We start from the raw sequence: 12,529 nt of genomic DNA, 5'->3' as shown, positions 1-12,529 counted from the left end.
TTCTGCGGCATTTCAAACCAAAGCAGCTTCAACTTAAGTTTGCGTGTTGTAAGCCTCGTTGCATTTTTTGTGTAGCACAGTGATGTTTGTAAGAACAGTTTGGTGTATCATGTGTCTGTATTATTTTAAAGTTTTATAGTTTGTCAGAATGAGATCCAAGCCTGAATGTGGCTTGGAGAGCTAGCAGCAGAAGCTGTGAAACATATCAATACATTAAAAGGTTTTCACAGAACAAGATTCAGCTAAACATCTTACATACAAAATACAGCTAGAGAAATACAATTCTTTAATGGTGAATAATGAAAGGGAGGGGGAAAAACATCTAAAAAAATAGAAAACTCTCTCCATACCTGGGTGTAAAGGCAAAATGTAACACTGCATAATGCCACAATATGAACATTCACTCCAGAAACAGTGGGATCTGGGGATCTGATAGTTATGACCAAGAGAAGAAAATACTGTGTCAAAAGGCATGCATACAATCACTGTGTGCATTCAGTGTGTGAGCTGGGACCTAAGCAGAGATCTAACACTACAATGAGGCAGTGTTCCAGGGCATCCATTAAAACCAGCGTGGGCAACTACATGTTGATTAAACCTTCTGAGGCAGCAAAATGTGGGCACAATGCCATGTCTGGGTTCTGCAGCTGTTTTATAATCCTCTTACGGAATTTCTCCCGCACACGATTGAATTCCATGATGTCCATGGGGTCTTCTTCAATCCAAAACTTATGAAACTCATGCATCAAATAGCCTGTTAGAGATAATACAGTGATAATTACACAGGAGAAAAAAAAGTCTTCGATTACATTCAAAATCATCTCGAATGTTGAAAGAGAAGTTAGGCCAAATACTAGCAACCATGGAGCTCGGAAAAGAGATCAGTATGGAGCTAATCATACTATGGTCGTAGATTACTCCTTAAACACATTTCAGTAGAAGCTATAGATCTGTAGAATTTCGCAAGTAGTCCTAGAATTATTCTCATTCTTCTTTGGCAAGAAGACAAAGCAATTCTACCATCTCTTGAATGTGAGTCACATTGGGAACATTTTCTGAAGAGCCAATAGTGAATACTTCATCATTCCTTTCGAATTAAATTAACATAATGGTTTAATATGTTGAAATTACTCTGCTTAGCCTTTTTTTCTTCTTGGTATTTGATTTGACTAAAATTTTGAATTACTCTGACATATTATACAAATGCATTTTGACAATCTACTAATAGACAATAAGAATTGTAATTCAACACAGATTGGTCATTCAGCGACATGAAATTGTTAATAAGACTTCCTTACTCTGGAGTAGTTTTATATTCAAATACTTTCATATCTCAAAAATGTTATGTATGAATGGTCTGGGTTGGAAAACGTTTTTGGAATAGTTGTTATTTGATACAAGGATCTCTCCCTTGTGTTTGTTCCCCATTGTTTCCTTCCTTTAACCACCTTTAAACTGAAATGTGAATAATTTTTTGAAATGAGATTACATTCACATGTAATAAATTCACTGCAAGCTTAGGTGTCTCTCTATATAAAAGATTATTTAAGGAGATAATTCTAGTGTAAATACATACACTCACAAAGCTTTCTAAGTCTTAACGTTAGGAGGCTTACGGGAGAAAAGAGGTGCTGTAGAGGTTATTTCAGCTTATGGTGACCCATGTGTGTTGGAGGAGCACTGTACTTCATAGGGTTTGCAATGACTAATTTTTTGGAAGTAGTCTGCCAGGCCTTTCTGTCAAGGTGACTCTGGGTGGCTTACACCTCCTACCTTTCAGTTAGCAGTAGAGTTGTTAGCCATTTGCACCATCTAGGGACTCCTTCACTTTAGACGGCAGTGGGAAACAGTAGTTTAGAGCAAGGACTCTGGAAAAGTATGTTTGAATCCTAGCTCCGCCACATCCATGTGTAGATGGAAATAGAAGAGAGCAGTAGTAATAATGAAGCCATGGAAAGAGAATTTTGGAACAAACATACTCAACTCTAATAGCAAAAAAAATAAATTAAATAATACCTAAAGATTTTCTGGTAATTGGCTATATATGTGGGGGACCTTTCACATAATTCCATAAACAAAATTTTAAAAATCTTGATTCATGTTTCACTATAAAACAAAATTAGAAGTCACCTCCCCCTAACACTCTGCCAGATGTTGGTTTCTCTCTTCTATAGCTTCATCCCTCTGCTCACTCACCTCATCACACAGCTGTTTGTACATTGTTCAGTACATAGACTCTCTACAAATGAGAAGAATAATGAGAGAGAGGACTTACTATGTATGTCTTTTGATTTTTTCCATGTCTCTTAGGGACCCCCATACAAATTAAATGAAATAGGACTGCTTTTAATATCTCTGGTAGGGATACACCTCAATCTTTATTCAACTGGCCTCTGAGCTACTCAAGTCTGGGCCTACCACCATTGTCATAGCAACTGGGCCACATCAGAGAAACTCCAAATCAGAAGTATTCAGGGATCCCCAGAGCCACTTCATTCATCTCTGCCTTTCTGGTGGCATGGCTTCCCTGAGGTAGCATCCTGGTGTCAACACTGACATTAAGCCTGTTCCACAGATGCTGAATTCTGATTCTTAAAACGTTCTCTCTCACACTTGGCCAAAACCTGTTGTCCTGTATTTTATGAGCAAATCCAATCCCTTTCCAACTCATATATTTGAAGTGTGCTTTATGGTTTGGGATAATTTGTTTTCCACATTGGGCATCCCATTTCTCTTTATAATTTCTCTCATGCCATGACTGGGAGTTCATTTGCTATCCTGGCTGCTTTAGTGTATGCACCTGAATCTTATCATCTCAGTGTTTTATCAACCAAAAGAACCCAGCCATCTGTCCATCTCAGTCACTGGGCAAAATCCGAAGGTAGCCCAAGAATGACCTGGGTGCTTGTTAAAAATGCAGGTCTTCCCAGGTTCAGCCTGAAATTGCAATTTAGCAAAGTGAATTTTATGTGGCGCTATGGGCTAATGCGTCAGACTGCAAAGTCATTTGAACTGCAAGGTTGGTGGTTCAAGCTCACCAGCTTCTCCTTGGAAACCCTATACAGGGTAGCTACGGGTTGGAATCGACTCGACAGCACTTAACAACAACAACAAAGTTTGAGAATGAGTGGTCCAGAAGGTGTTCTCTTTTTACATTTCCTTGGCTTCCTTCTAAATATTACAATTTTTATGGCTTTAAAGTGAAAGCTATGATAATTTGTAGTGTCTCCTTCCCTTGTCATATAAAATACAAACGTAAATTTCCCAACTTAGCTTCTAGACTCAAATAAACAAACCTGAGTCATTTTGTATGTAGTCAGTTTTCCTATATTATGAATTAAAATCATCCATGATACATCTGTACAATATCTCATGAGTGACAAGTTCTTTACTCCTAGTGACAATGATACCTAGGAACTGTGGAAAATCATCATTTAATGAAGAATTCACTTTTCAGTAATGTGCATAAAAATGTTCACTTTCCTACAACATAAAGGCATATTGGTATTCATTGTAAAGAAGATCTAATGTAGTACAACAATCTAGAAGGATGTAGACATTGTGGTTTCCCCATTTTTCTAACTTACATTCAATTGTAGAAAAATGACTTGAAATGTTTTATAATAGGTTACAGAAAGAGTAGGGATAAAAGTGGCTCACAAGCTGAGACCATTCTTAGGATCCTGTCTCTTAAGTCTATAAAAGTCAAGCTGTAAAGTTTGCAGACAGATTCCCTAGAACTTTTTCTCTACCTCATCAGGAAAATGACTATGTACCATGATCTAAGCCAAAATACAGAAATGGTGGCATGGTTGCCAAGATATATGCTAAAATGATAAAACTTTACTCATTTATATGACATTATATAAAATCCAAAAATCCAGCTGGCTAATTGAATTTCCAACAAATATATATTAGGCATAGTACTAGGTGCTGCAGATGCAAGAAGTAGAGTTCTTGAGATCCTCAATTCTCAATTTCTTGGAAAGAGGGATACAGGGAGATGATTTCAGCACAACATGGTAACTAAAGAAGCTAACGAAGTAGTGTGGGAAGTACAGATAGGAAACAGAAGGCAGGCCATTGTTCATTCTCTTACGTAATTCTTAAAACAGCTTTGTGGATCAGTAGTGCAGATGGTACATCTGTGTGTGTGCACTGGGCTTAGAGAAGATCGTTGAATGCACACAATTACATTATTACAGCTGGAAGCTGATGTTAGGACCTGAAGCCAGATGACTTTCCACTAGTCCACCAGGCTGTGTTTTCCAGTATATTCTGTTCCTCTTTTGTTCTCATTTCTATTGAAGAGTTAGCTTCTTATTTTGAAGGTTAAAGAAAAGATAAGTCCTTTTTCTCTTCGGGGCATTATACTTCCTTCTGCTCACTGCACTCAACCTCACTTCATTTTAATGGGGCTGTATGTTCAGTGGAGCTTTAGATTAAATGTAATTTTTGTAACATACTGCCTTGGCAGTGCAATGTCCACTGGATAATACTATTAAATCAGAAGGATAGAGCTATTATATTCTTTCACTCTTTCACCTAGATGAAATACTCATTTTGAATACTAATTTGGTTTTCCATCTCAAGCCTGTAGCTTGTTATTGCTTGAATGTGTCTTGGTTTTGCTTCACTGCATTCAGTTAGTGGAGAGCAGAGACATATGCAATGACACAGGTAATTGCAAGAGTATTACAGAAGAGATGTACAAGCCTGATCATGTCTGATGGAGGAACATCAAGTCAGGGCACAGTGAGGCTATTCTAGAGAAGTCTCGTTCCCTCTGCTTATACTCCAATCCACATAGAATTCTGCTGTTTCCAAACCCTGGTGGGGCCTTTGAAAAACGCATAATCCTGTTGTATGCTTGATCATTTAGGTTTCTCTTGGAAACGTTGTCAATCCAGGCCAAGGATAAATAAATCTTTCCAGATAAATTAAGACTCTCCCTCCTCCTACAAAGGATACCATCTACCATTTTAGTGTGTTATCCATCCATCCAACAAGCAGTTACTGAGTACCTCCTCTGTACCCAGCTCTGTGCTGAGGATACAACCACAAACAAAGTAAATACTCCTGCCCATAAATGTCAATTCCTTATGAGTCTAACTTTGATTCCTGGGGAGCTCATCCACTGTGTGGCTCTGGTTTTCACCTTCATGCTGATGACATCCAATTTGCAGCTTGATTCCTTTAAACTCTTCAGTTCCAGAGATCACTGTCCACTATGATGCTTCATATGAATTTCCCAAAAGGACTCTCCCTCAATATGCCTAAAACTAAATTTATTCTGTTTTCCTGCAAAACTGCTTCTCCAGTTTCCCTAACGTCTTAATATAGAATAGAGTAAATTTAAGAGGCTAGAGAAACATAGTAAGGAGCCTTGTTTATCTCATATTTATGCTCTTCAACATGGCTTACAAAGTTCTTGAAGGTCTCTCCCCTACTCCCTTACATTTCCTGACTCATTTTAAGCTAGCTTCCGTCTCAGACTCCATGTTCTGTTTCTTCAATCTACCATACTCTCTTGTTTGTGGTCTTTATCTGTGTCACTCTCTCTGGCTGGACCACTAAGACACCACTGCATTATTTTTTGCCACTCATCCTTTATGTCTAAGCTAAAGTGGTCCTTGCACTGGGAGGCTTTCCCCAACTTTCCAGACTGAATAATCCCTGCAAGGCCTTTTCCATTTTTAAAAATCTTCCTCTATCAGATCTCATGTTGTTGTTGTTGTTAGGTGCCATTGAGCCAGTTCTGACATATGGTGACCCTATGCACAACTCAGGCCCCAAAAGAAACAGGCAAAAGCGTTTTCTGATTTAGACTTAGAAGTCATGTATCAATTCTGCCACACTCTTTTGGTCAACTAAGGTCAGCCAAGATTCAAGGGGTTTGGGTGAGGGGAGTCACGTAAACCCTAATTCTAAATGAGAGTAGTGTCAAAGACTTTGTAGACATGTTTTTAAACCACCACACTCAGATATCTGAGTTGTATGCAAGTATTTCTGACCAAAAAACCCCCAACTGGGCCCAAAGCTGATTGAACACTCTGAGCACATATAAGCATCACTGCAGTGGTATGGCTTGGCTGTTGAATTAGGGAGATCCAGAGGTTAATATCTTTAGGTCTTTTCTCTTGTGCTGGTCAGATTTCTCAACGCAGACCCTATCAGTATCTCTTCACTGTCATTCTGGATCAGAGAGAGGGAAAGAGACAGACAGAAAGACCCATGATATCTTCAAATCAGACCAAAAGCTGATACATTAGATACTACCTAAAACCTAGGAGAGAAAAAATCACGATGCCTGTATGTATGAGAGTACAAGTGCAAGGGTTTGAATGAAAAAATAAGCATATCAGAACTAAAGGAAGAAGTTCAAAAGGCCTCAGGCAGTCAAAAACAAAGATCTCTCAGTTTCTACACTGGCCTCGAGTGCTCTGTAGAAACAAACTTAAATTGCCAATTGAGCAATAGGATACTTACAGAACGTTTGTTGGAAGTGGGATAATGTTGGGGCTTCTGGGGCGATGTTGTAGAAATGGGTCTTGAGAGCTCCACTAATTAGAAGATTATATGCCAGATCAGTTATATTGATGCCCACAATTGCAAATGAGTACCTGAAAAAATAAGCCACAAAACCAACTGTGTGTCACATACAGAAAATAAACATTTCAAAAAATGATTTTAAAAATCACTATGAAATTATTCATTGGAATGACAGATTGCCCTTCCTTCTCTATCCTATCAGAAGCACAAATTTTGTATAAGAGAAAATTTCAGTCATATGTACAAAGAGAATTGAGATTTCATAGGTTTGGCTTGATAATTCCATTCTAAAAATATAGGGGGGAAAATGTGGACAAAGCTCTATGCACAAGATTATTTATTTATGTTGTTGTTGCTAAGTGTTATCGAGTCAGTATGACCCATAGCAATCCTGTATAGGGTTCCCGAGAAGTGGTTGGTGAGCTTGAACCGCCAACCTTGCAGTTCAAACCAACTTTGCAGTCCAGCACATTAACCCACAGTGCCACACCAGGACTCCAGATTACTTATAGCAGTATTATTTATAATGGCAAAAACATGGAAACAATTCAAATAGCCTTAAAAAGAAGAATGATGAAATAAGTAATGGTGATTTCATATGATGGCATATTGCAGTTAATAAAAGCCATATTCTTACAGACCATTCAAGCAAAATATAAAACTTATGCATAGAACTAGCCAACTTTCATTATCTACACACATATGTGCATGGAAAAAAAAGGCTAGGATGCAATACTACAAAATATTAATACTGGGTATAATAGAGGAATAAAATTGAGATCATTTTTTGTTTACTTTTTATATTTTCTATAATAAATTATGTACTATTTTTAAATTGAGAAAGAATTTAAAATACATATCTTAACACTTAAGCGTATAATTTTTAGTCAGTTTTCTACATGTCTATCAGAAATCTAAGGTGACAGAGTTTTTTAGTCCTCTTTGCTCATCAAAACAACAAAAAAAAAACCGACAAAAAATCAAACCCAGTGCCGTGAGTCTGTTCCTACTCATAGTGACCCTGAATATGGTTTCTGAGGCTGTAAACCTTTACGGGTACACTGCTTGTCTACAGTGCCAAAGAAGTTCCTGGTTCAGAAAGTTTTTTAATGACAAATGTTATAAGAATAAAAACAACCCAAAACTTCTAAGGTAAATTTTTACTTAATAGTCTGGTACTTAATGTTATTGTTTTAACCGGATTGCCAAGGAACAGCTGGTGGGTTTGAACCTTGTGGTTAGCAGTCCAGTGCTTATCCTACAGCACCATACCAGGACTCCTTTTTGGTAGTTAATAGAAATCCTTAAGAGAACATTACCAAATAAAAAATTTTTTTCAACCAAATATAATTCTAAATGGTGATTTCTGAAAATCATTTTAATGTAGTTTTATAGCTTTCTGTATGTTACTAGCTAACCACAGGGAAAGTGATATTATCTGATGTTGGTTTTAAGTGCTATCCAGTGAGTTCCAACTCACAGCGACCCTGTGTAGGGTTCCCAAGGAGCGGCTAATGAGGTTGAACCGCCGACCTTGTGGTTCAAACTGACCTTGTAGTCCAGCACATTAACCCGTAGCACTACACCAGTCTATATAAATATAACGCCAAGTTATGTATCTCTATCTCTATATCTCTATCTCTATATCATACATAACCACACAAATAAGGTCCCAAACACATAAATGAGTCCATTTAAAACATTCAACAGCACTATATGCTCCCACCTGGACAAGTGGATTTTCTTCCTTGCTATTTTTCAAAGCTCTGAAGACATTTTTGCTGACTAACTTTGTGTCTGGTTTAGATTGACAACCCCTTATATATGAAAGCACACACTCACCCAATTGCTTTATCCATCCTTTTCTTCTCCCATTCTGTTTTGCTGAATTTGCTAAGTGAATGAATGAATGAATAAATGAATTAACTTTTTTGAAGATTGACTCTGATGCTTTCTCTCTTTCAATGTTCATGATAAAACTGTTAACTAGATGCAGAGATATCTATAACTCAGTTATTAAATCCTAATCAATTTAATGTCACCAACTTAAAAAGTCACAATAAAATTTATGTGGAGTTCCAGAATTATTAAGAATCATGCTACTAACCCATGGTTATTAAGAGACTGCCCTAAAGAACAAACCTTAAGATCTTCTTTTACAGTATCAGTAATTATCAAACACCATCCTTCCATGGATCCTTTCCTGGCATCTCTCCTCTTCTAATATACCACCTCACTCACTCATGATCCTCACTGCATTTTGTTTGGTATTATCTCACGGGATTCATGCTGCTAGCCTAATTTGGAGGTTTGTCACATAGCAGATACCGTGTTATATAGTCAATTTGTGATTGAGTTAGTACCAGAAAAAGAAGAAAGGAAGGAAGGAAAAATGGAAGTAAGGAAGAAAAGAAGGAAGTTAGAATGGAAGGAGGAAGAAAATATGGATTGTAAAAATTTTATTCCAATGAGTTCCATGGCAGTTCATCTGACTATGCTAAATCAGCCAGACCACAGTTGTTCCATTACAATGTGCTTTATAATTTAAGCTTGTGAATAAGACTGTTTGGAGATAGAGTTCTACGTATTGAAATCATTGCCTCACATTGCAATGCTTAGCATTCCTGGTAACTAGCCCTGTTCCCAGCCCTCCATACTGCCATAAGTCTTCTGGACAGTAACCATGTTCCATTCTTCTCTGTGACTAATATAACATTTATTTAGTGTCTGACCCTAAAATATGACCATAACATTTTAACTGAGTAAAATTTTAAACTAGAGTTGTTATGGAGACTTAGCTTTCACCTAAATAGGAGAGAAGAGAATTCTCTAGAATACGCTGCAAACATGGCATTAAAAGGCACACGCATAATATACACAGCAAACAACCACAAAAACATGATGCAAAGCTAGTGTTGTAAGTAAGTGTACTTCCTACTCTGTATGCAACTTTCTATAATTCAAAGCAATTCCCTTTAATTTATGTTGAAATATGCCACCTCATTTAAAAATATAGCTGCCAACCAACCAAAGAGGAGATTTTTAGTTTACAAGGCTCATATCCCAACTAAAATGTTAAATATTAACTAAAATGTGAAATTTACAATGGTGGTGGTGTTCTGCCAAGTCATTTCCCACTCATAGAGACACTGTCTAGGGTTTCTGAGGCTATAAAGCCTCTTCTTTCTTCTGTGCATTGGATGGTAGATTCAAACTGCAGTTCAACACATAACCCAATATGCTACGGTGGTGGTGGCTGTGTGCCGTGGAGTCAGTTCTGACTCATAGCGACCCTGTACAGGGTTTCCGAGGCTGTAAATCTTTACGGGAGCAGAAAGCCTCATCTTTCTCCCATGGAACAGCTGGTAGTTTCGAACTGCTGACCTTGCAGTTCGCAGCCCAATTCATAACCACTACGCTACCAGAGCTCCTTCGAGGGTTCCTTAAATGTATAAGCATCTATTTAATCAACTGTAGTCCTAGTGACACAGTGTGTTAAACACTGGATTGCTAACTGAAAGGTTGGTGGTCCCAACCCCCAAGCTGCTTCTCGAAAGAAGGATGAGGCAGTCTGCTTCCGTAAAGACTGAAAGCCTCAGTAGTCCCAGGAAGCAGTTCTCCTCCATCCTGCAGGGGCTCTGGGAGTCCGAATTGACTCAACAGCAGTAGAGTATTTTCTCTTCAATAAAGCTTTATAAATTCATAGCATTTTTGTAGAGTTAAATGTCTAAACACATTGGTAGTACAAGAAAAAGCCAAACAACTTCTACTCATTTGGTTACTTATCTTGACCAAAATAGAATGAATTTCTTTCTTCAGGAATAAAAGAAAAACCTAACAGCCCAAATTCTCCTCTTAAACTTGAATGCACTTTCATTCTTCAAGTTACTTCTGGACCCAGTAGATAGCTGTTCACCAGAGTAGTCATGCCTAACGCTTACTACAGGAGAAGTTGCAGAGTATATTATACATTGTATTTTCCCTGTGAAACATCTGAAATGTTCAGGGCCTGACAGAACCTAAGTTGATGATCTAATTGGTCAATATTTCACTCCTGCAGGAATTGGTGAAGGGCAGACGTACCTCCAAAACATTCTGATTTGTATGAGTCACGTGTACCATCAATTTGAAATAATTAAAATATGAACTTCACCTATTTAACTTTATTGTAGCTTGAGGGACACAGTATGATAGGGTTATCTGTATGTCTATACATACACACACATACACAAAATTAGCCCCCCTCCAACAGTAATCAAAAACCAGTTTAAGCTTATTGTCATTTCTATGGAGGAGTCATGTCTTTTCCTCCAGGAAAATAGCACCTCACCTGACAATGCACATAAGACACCCAGCCAATTTTAATTGGAGTTTAAAGTCTTTACATGACAAAAATATGCAATTCAGAAAAATTTAAATACCTTGGTTTTAACCACATCAGGTATCAAAAAGTGATCTTAATATTTTGTTTAAAACAACTAAAAGATAAAGAAAATGAATTTGTCACCTTATTAAAGATTATAGATGTTAATTTGGGGAGTGTAATATAATTTACCACCACTCATCTGTCAGTTTGTCGTACTGTGGTGGCTTGTGAGTTGTTGTGATTCTGGAAGCTATGCCACCTGTATTTTAAATACCAGCAGGGTCACCCATGGTGGACAGGTTTCAGATGAGCTTCCAGATGAAGACAGATCTGGAAGAAGGAATGACGGACTACTTCTGAATATTTAATCACTGAAAACCTTATGAACTGCAGTGGTACACGGTCAACACAAGATTATTAAATATAGAAACATGATGAAGAGCACCAGATAATTGTCAGATATAGTTCTGGAAGATGAGCCCCTCAGGTTGGAAGGCACTCAAAATACGACCAGGGAAAAACTGCCTCCTTAAAACACAGTTGACCATGATGATGTGAATGGAGTAAAGCCCTCCAGACCTTCATTTGTTGCTGGGGAACAACTCAAAATGAAGAGAAACAGCTGTAAAAATCCATTAATGATCAGAACATGGAATGTATGAAGTATGAATCTAGGAAAATTGGAAACTGTCAAAAATGAAATGGAATATATAAACATCAATATCCTACACATTAGTGAGCTGAAATGGACTGGTATTGCTCATTTTGAATCTGACAGTCACATGGTTTGCTATGTCAGGAATGAAAAATTGAAGAGGAATGGCATTGCATTCATCATCAAAAGGACATATCAAGATCAGTCATGAAGTATAACGTTGTCTGTGATAGGATAATATCCATATGCCTACAAGGAAGACAAGTTAATACCACCATTATTCAAAATTATGAACCACCACTAAAGCCAGTGATGATGAAATTGAAGAGTTCTATCAACTTCTTCAGTTTGAAAATGATCAAATATGCAATCAAGATGTACTGATAATTACTGGCGATTTGAAGGCAAAAGTTGGAAACAAAGAGAAAGGAAGCATCAGTAGGAAAATAGGAAAATAGGGCTTTGGTGATAGAAATGATGCTAGAGATCACATGATAAGAATTTTGTAAGACCAATGACTTCTTCATTGCAAATATATATTTTAAACAACATAAAAGACAACTATATACATGTACCTCACCAGATGGAATGCACAGAAATCAAGCTGACAACATCTGTGGAAGGAGATGGTGGAAAAGCTCCATATCACCAGCCAAAACAAGGCCAGCGGCAGATTGTGGAACAGACCATCAACTGCTCATATGCAAATTCAGGTTGGAGCTGAAGAAAATGAAAACAAGTCCACGAGAGCCAAAATATGACCTTTCATATACCCCACCTAAATTTAGAGATCATCTCAAGAGCAGATTTGATGCATTAGACACTGAAGACCAAAATCCAGAAGAGTTGTGCGATGACATCAAGAACGTCATACAGGAAGAAAGCAAAAGGTCATTAAGAAGGCAAGAAAGAAGGGAAAGAACAAAATGGATGTCAGTAAGAACTCTGAAACTTGC

General features: G+C 37.6%; 1 protein-coding gene across 2 annotated transcripts in view; it reads right to left on the bottom strand.

Annotated features, from left to right (window-relative positions):
* Positions 1 to 264: 264 nt before the first annotated feature.
* Positions 265 to 12,529, bottom strand: part of ELMOD1 (ELMO/CED-12 domain containing 1) — an 81,514-nt gene continuing 69,249 nt past the window's right edge. The window contains exons 8-10 of one of the 2 annotated variants that reach the window (XM_006833796.1): positions 8,395 to 8,445; positions 6,490 to 6,623; positions 265 to 754 (exon numbers count right to left, since the gene is read on the bottom strand). In XM_006833796.1, the coding sequence (XP_006833859.1) occupies positions 582 to 754; positions 6,490 to 6,623; positions 8,395 to 8,445 (358 nt within the window). In that variant the 3' untranslated portion in view covers positions 265 to 581. The remainder of the gene's footprint in view (positions 755 to 6,489; positions 6,624 to 8,394; positions 8,446 to 12,529) is intronic. The other variant, XM_006833795.1, reaches the window with a different exon arrangement.

The sequence above is a fragment of the Chrysochloris asiatica genome, unplaced genomic scaffold, assembly GCF_000296735.1.
Source record: "Chrysochloris asiatica unplaced genomic scaffold, ChrAsi1.0 scaffold00008, whole genome shotgun sequence".
Taxonomy (NCBI): domain Eukaryota; kingdom Metazoa; phylum Chordata; class Mammalia; order Afrosoricida; family Chrysochloridae; genus Chrysochloris; species Chrysochloris asiatica.
Note: the sequence above shows the minus strand (reverse complement) of the source record. Positions and strands in the feature narration are given on the sequence as shown.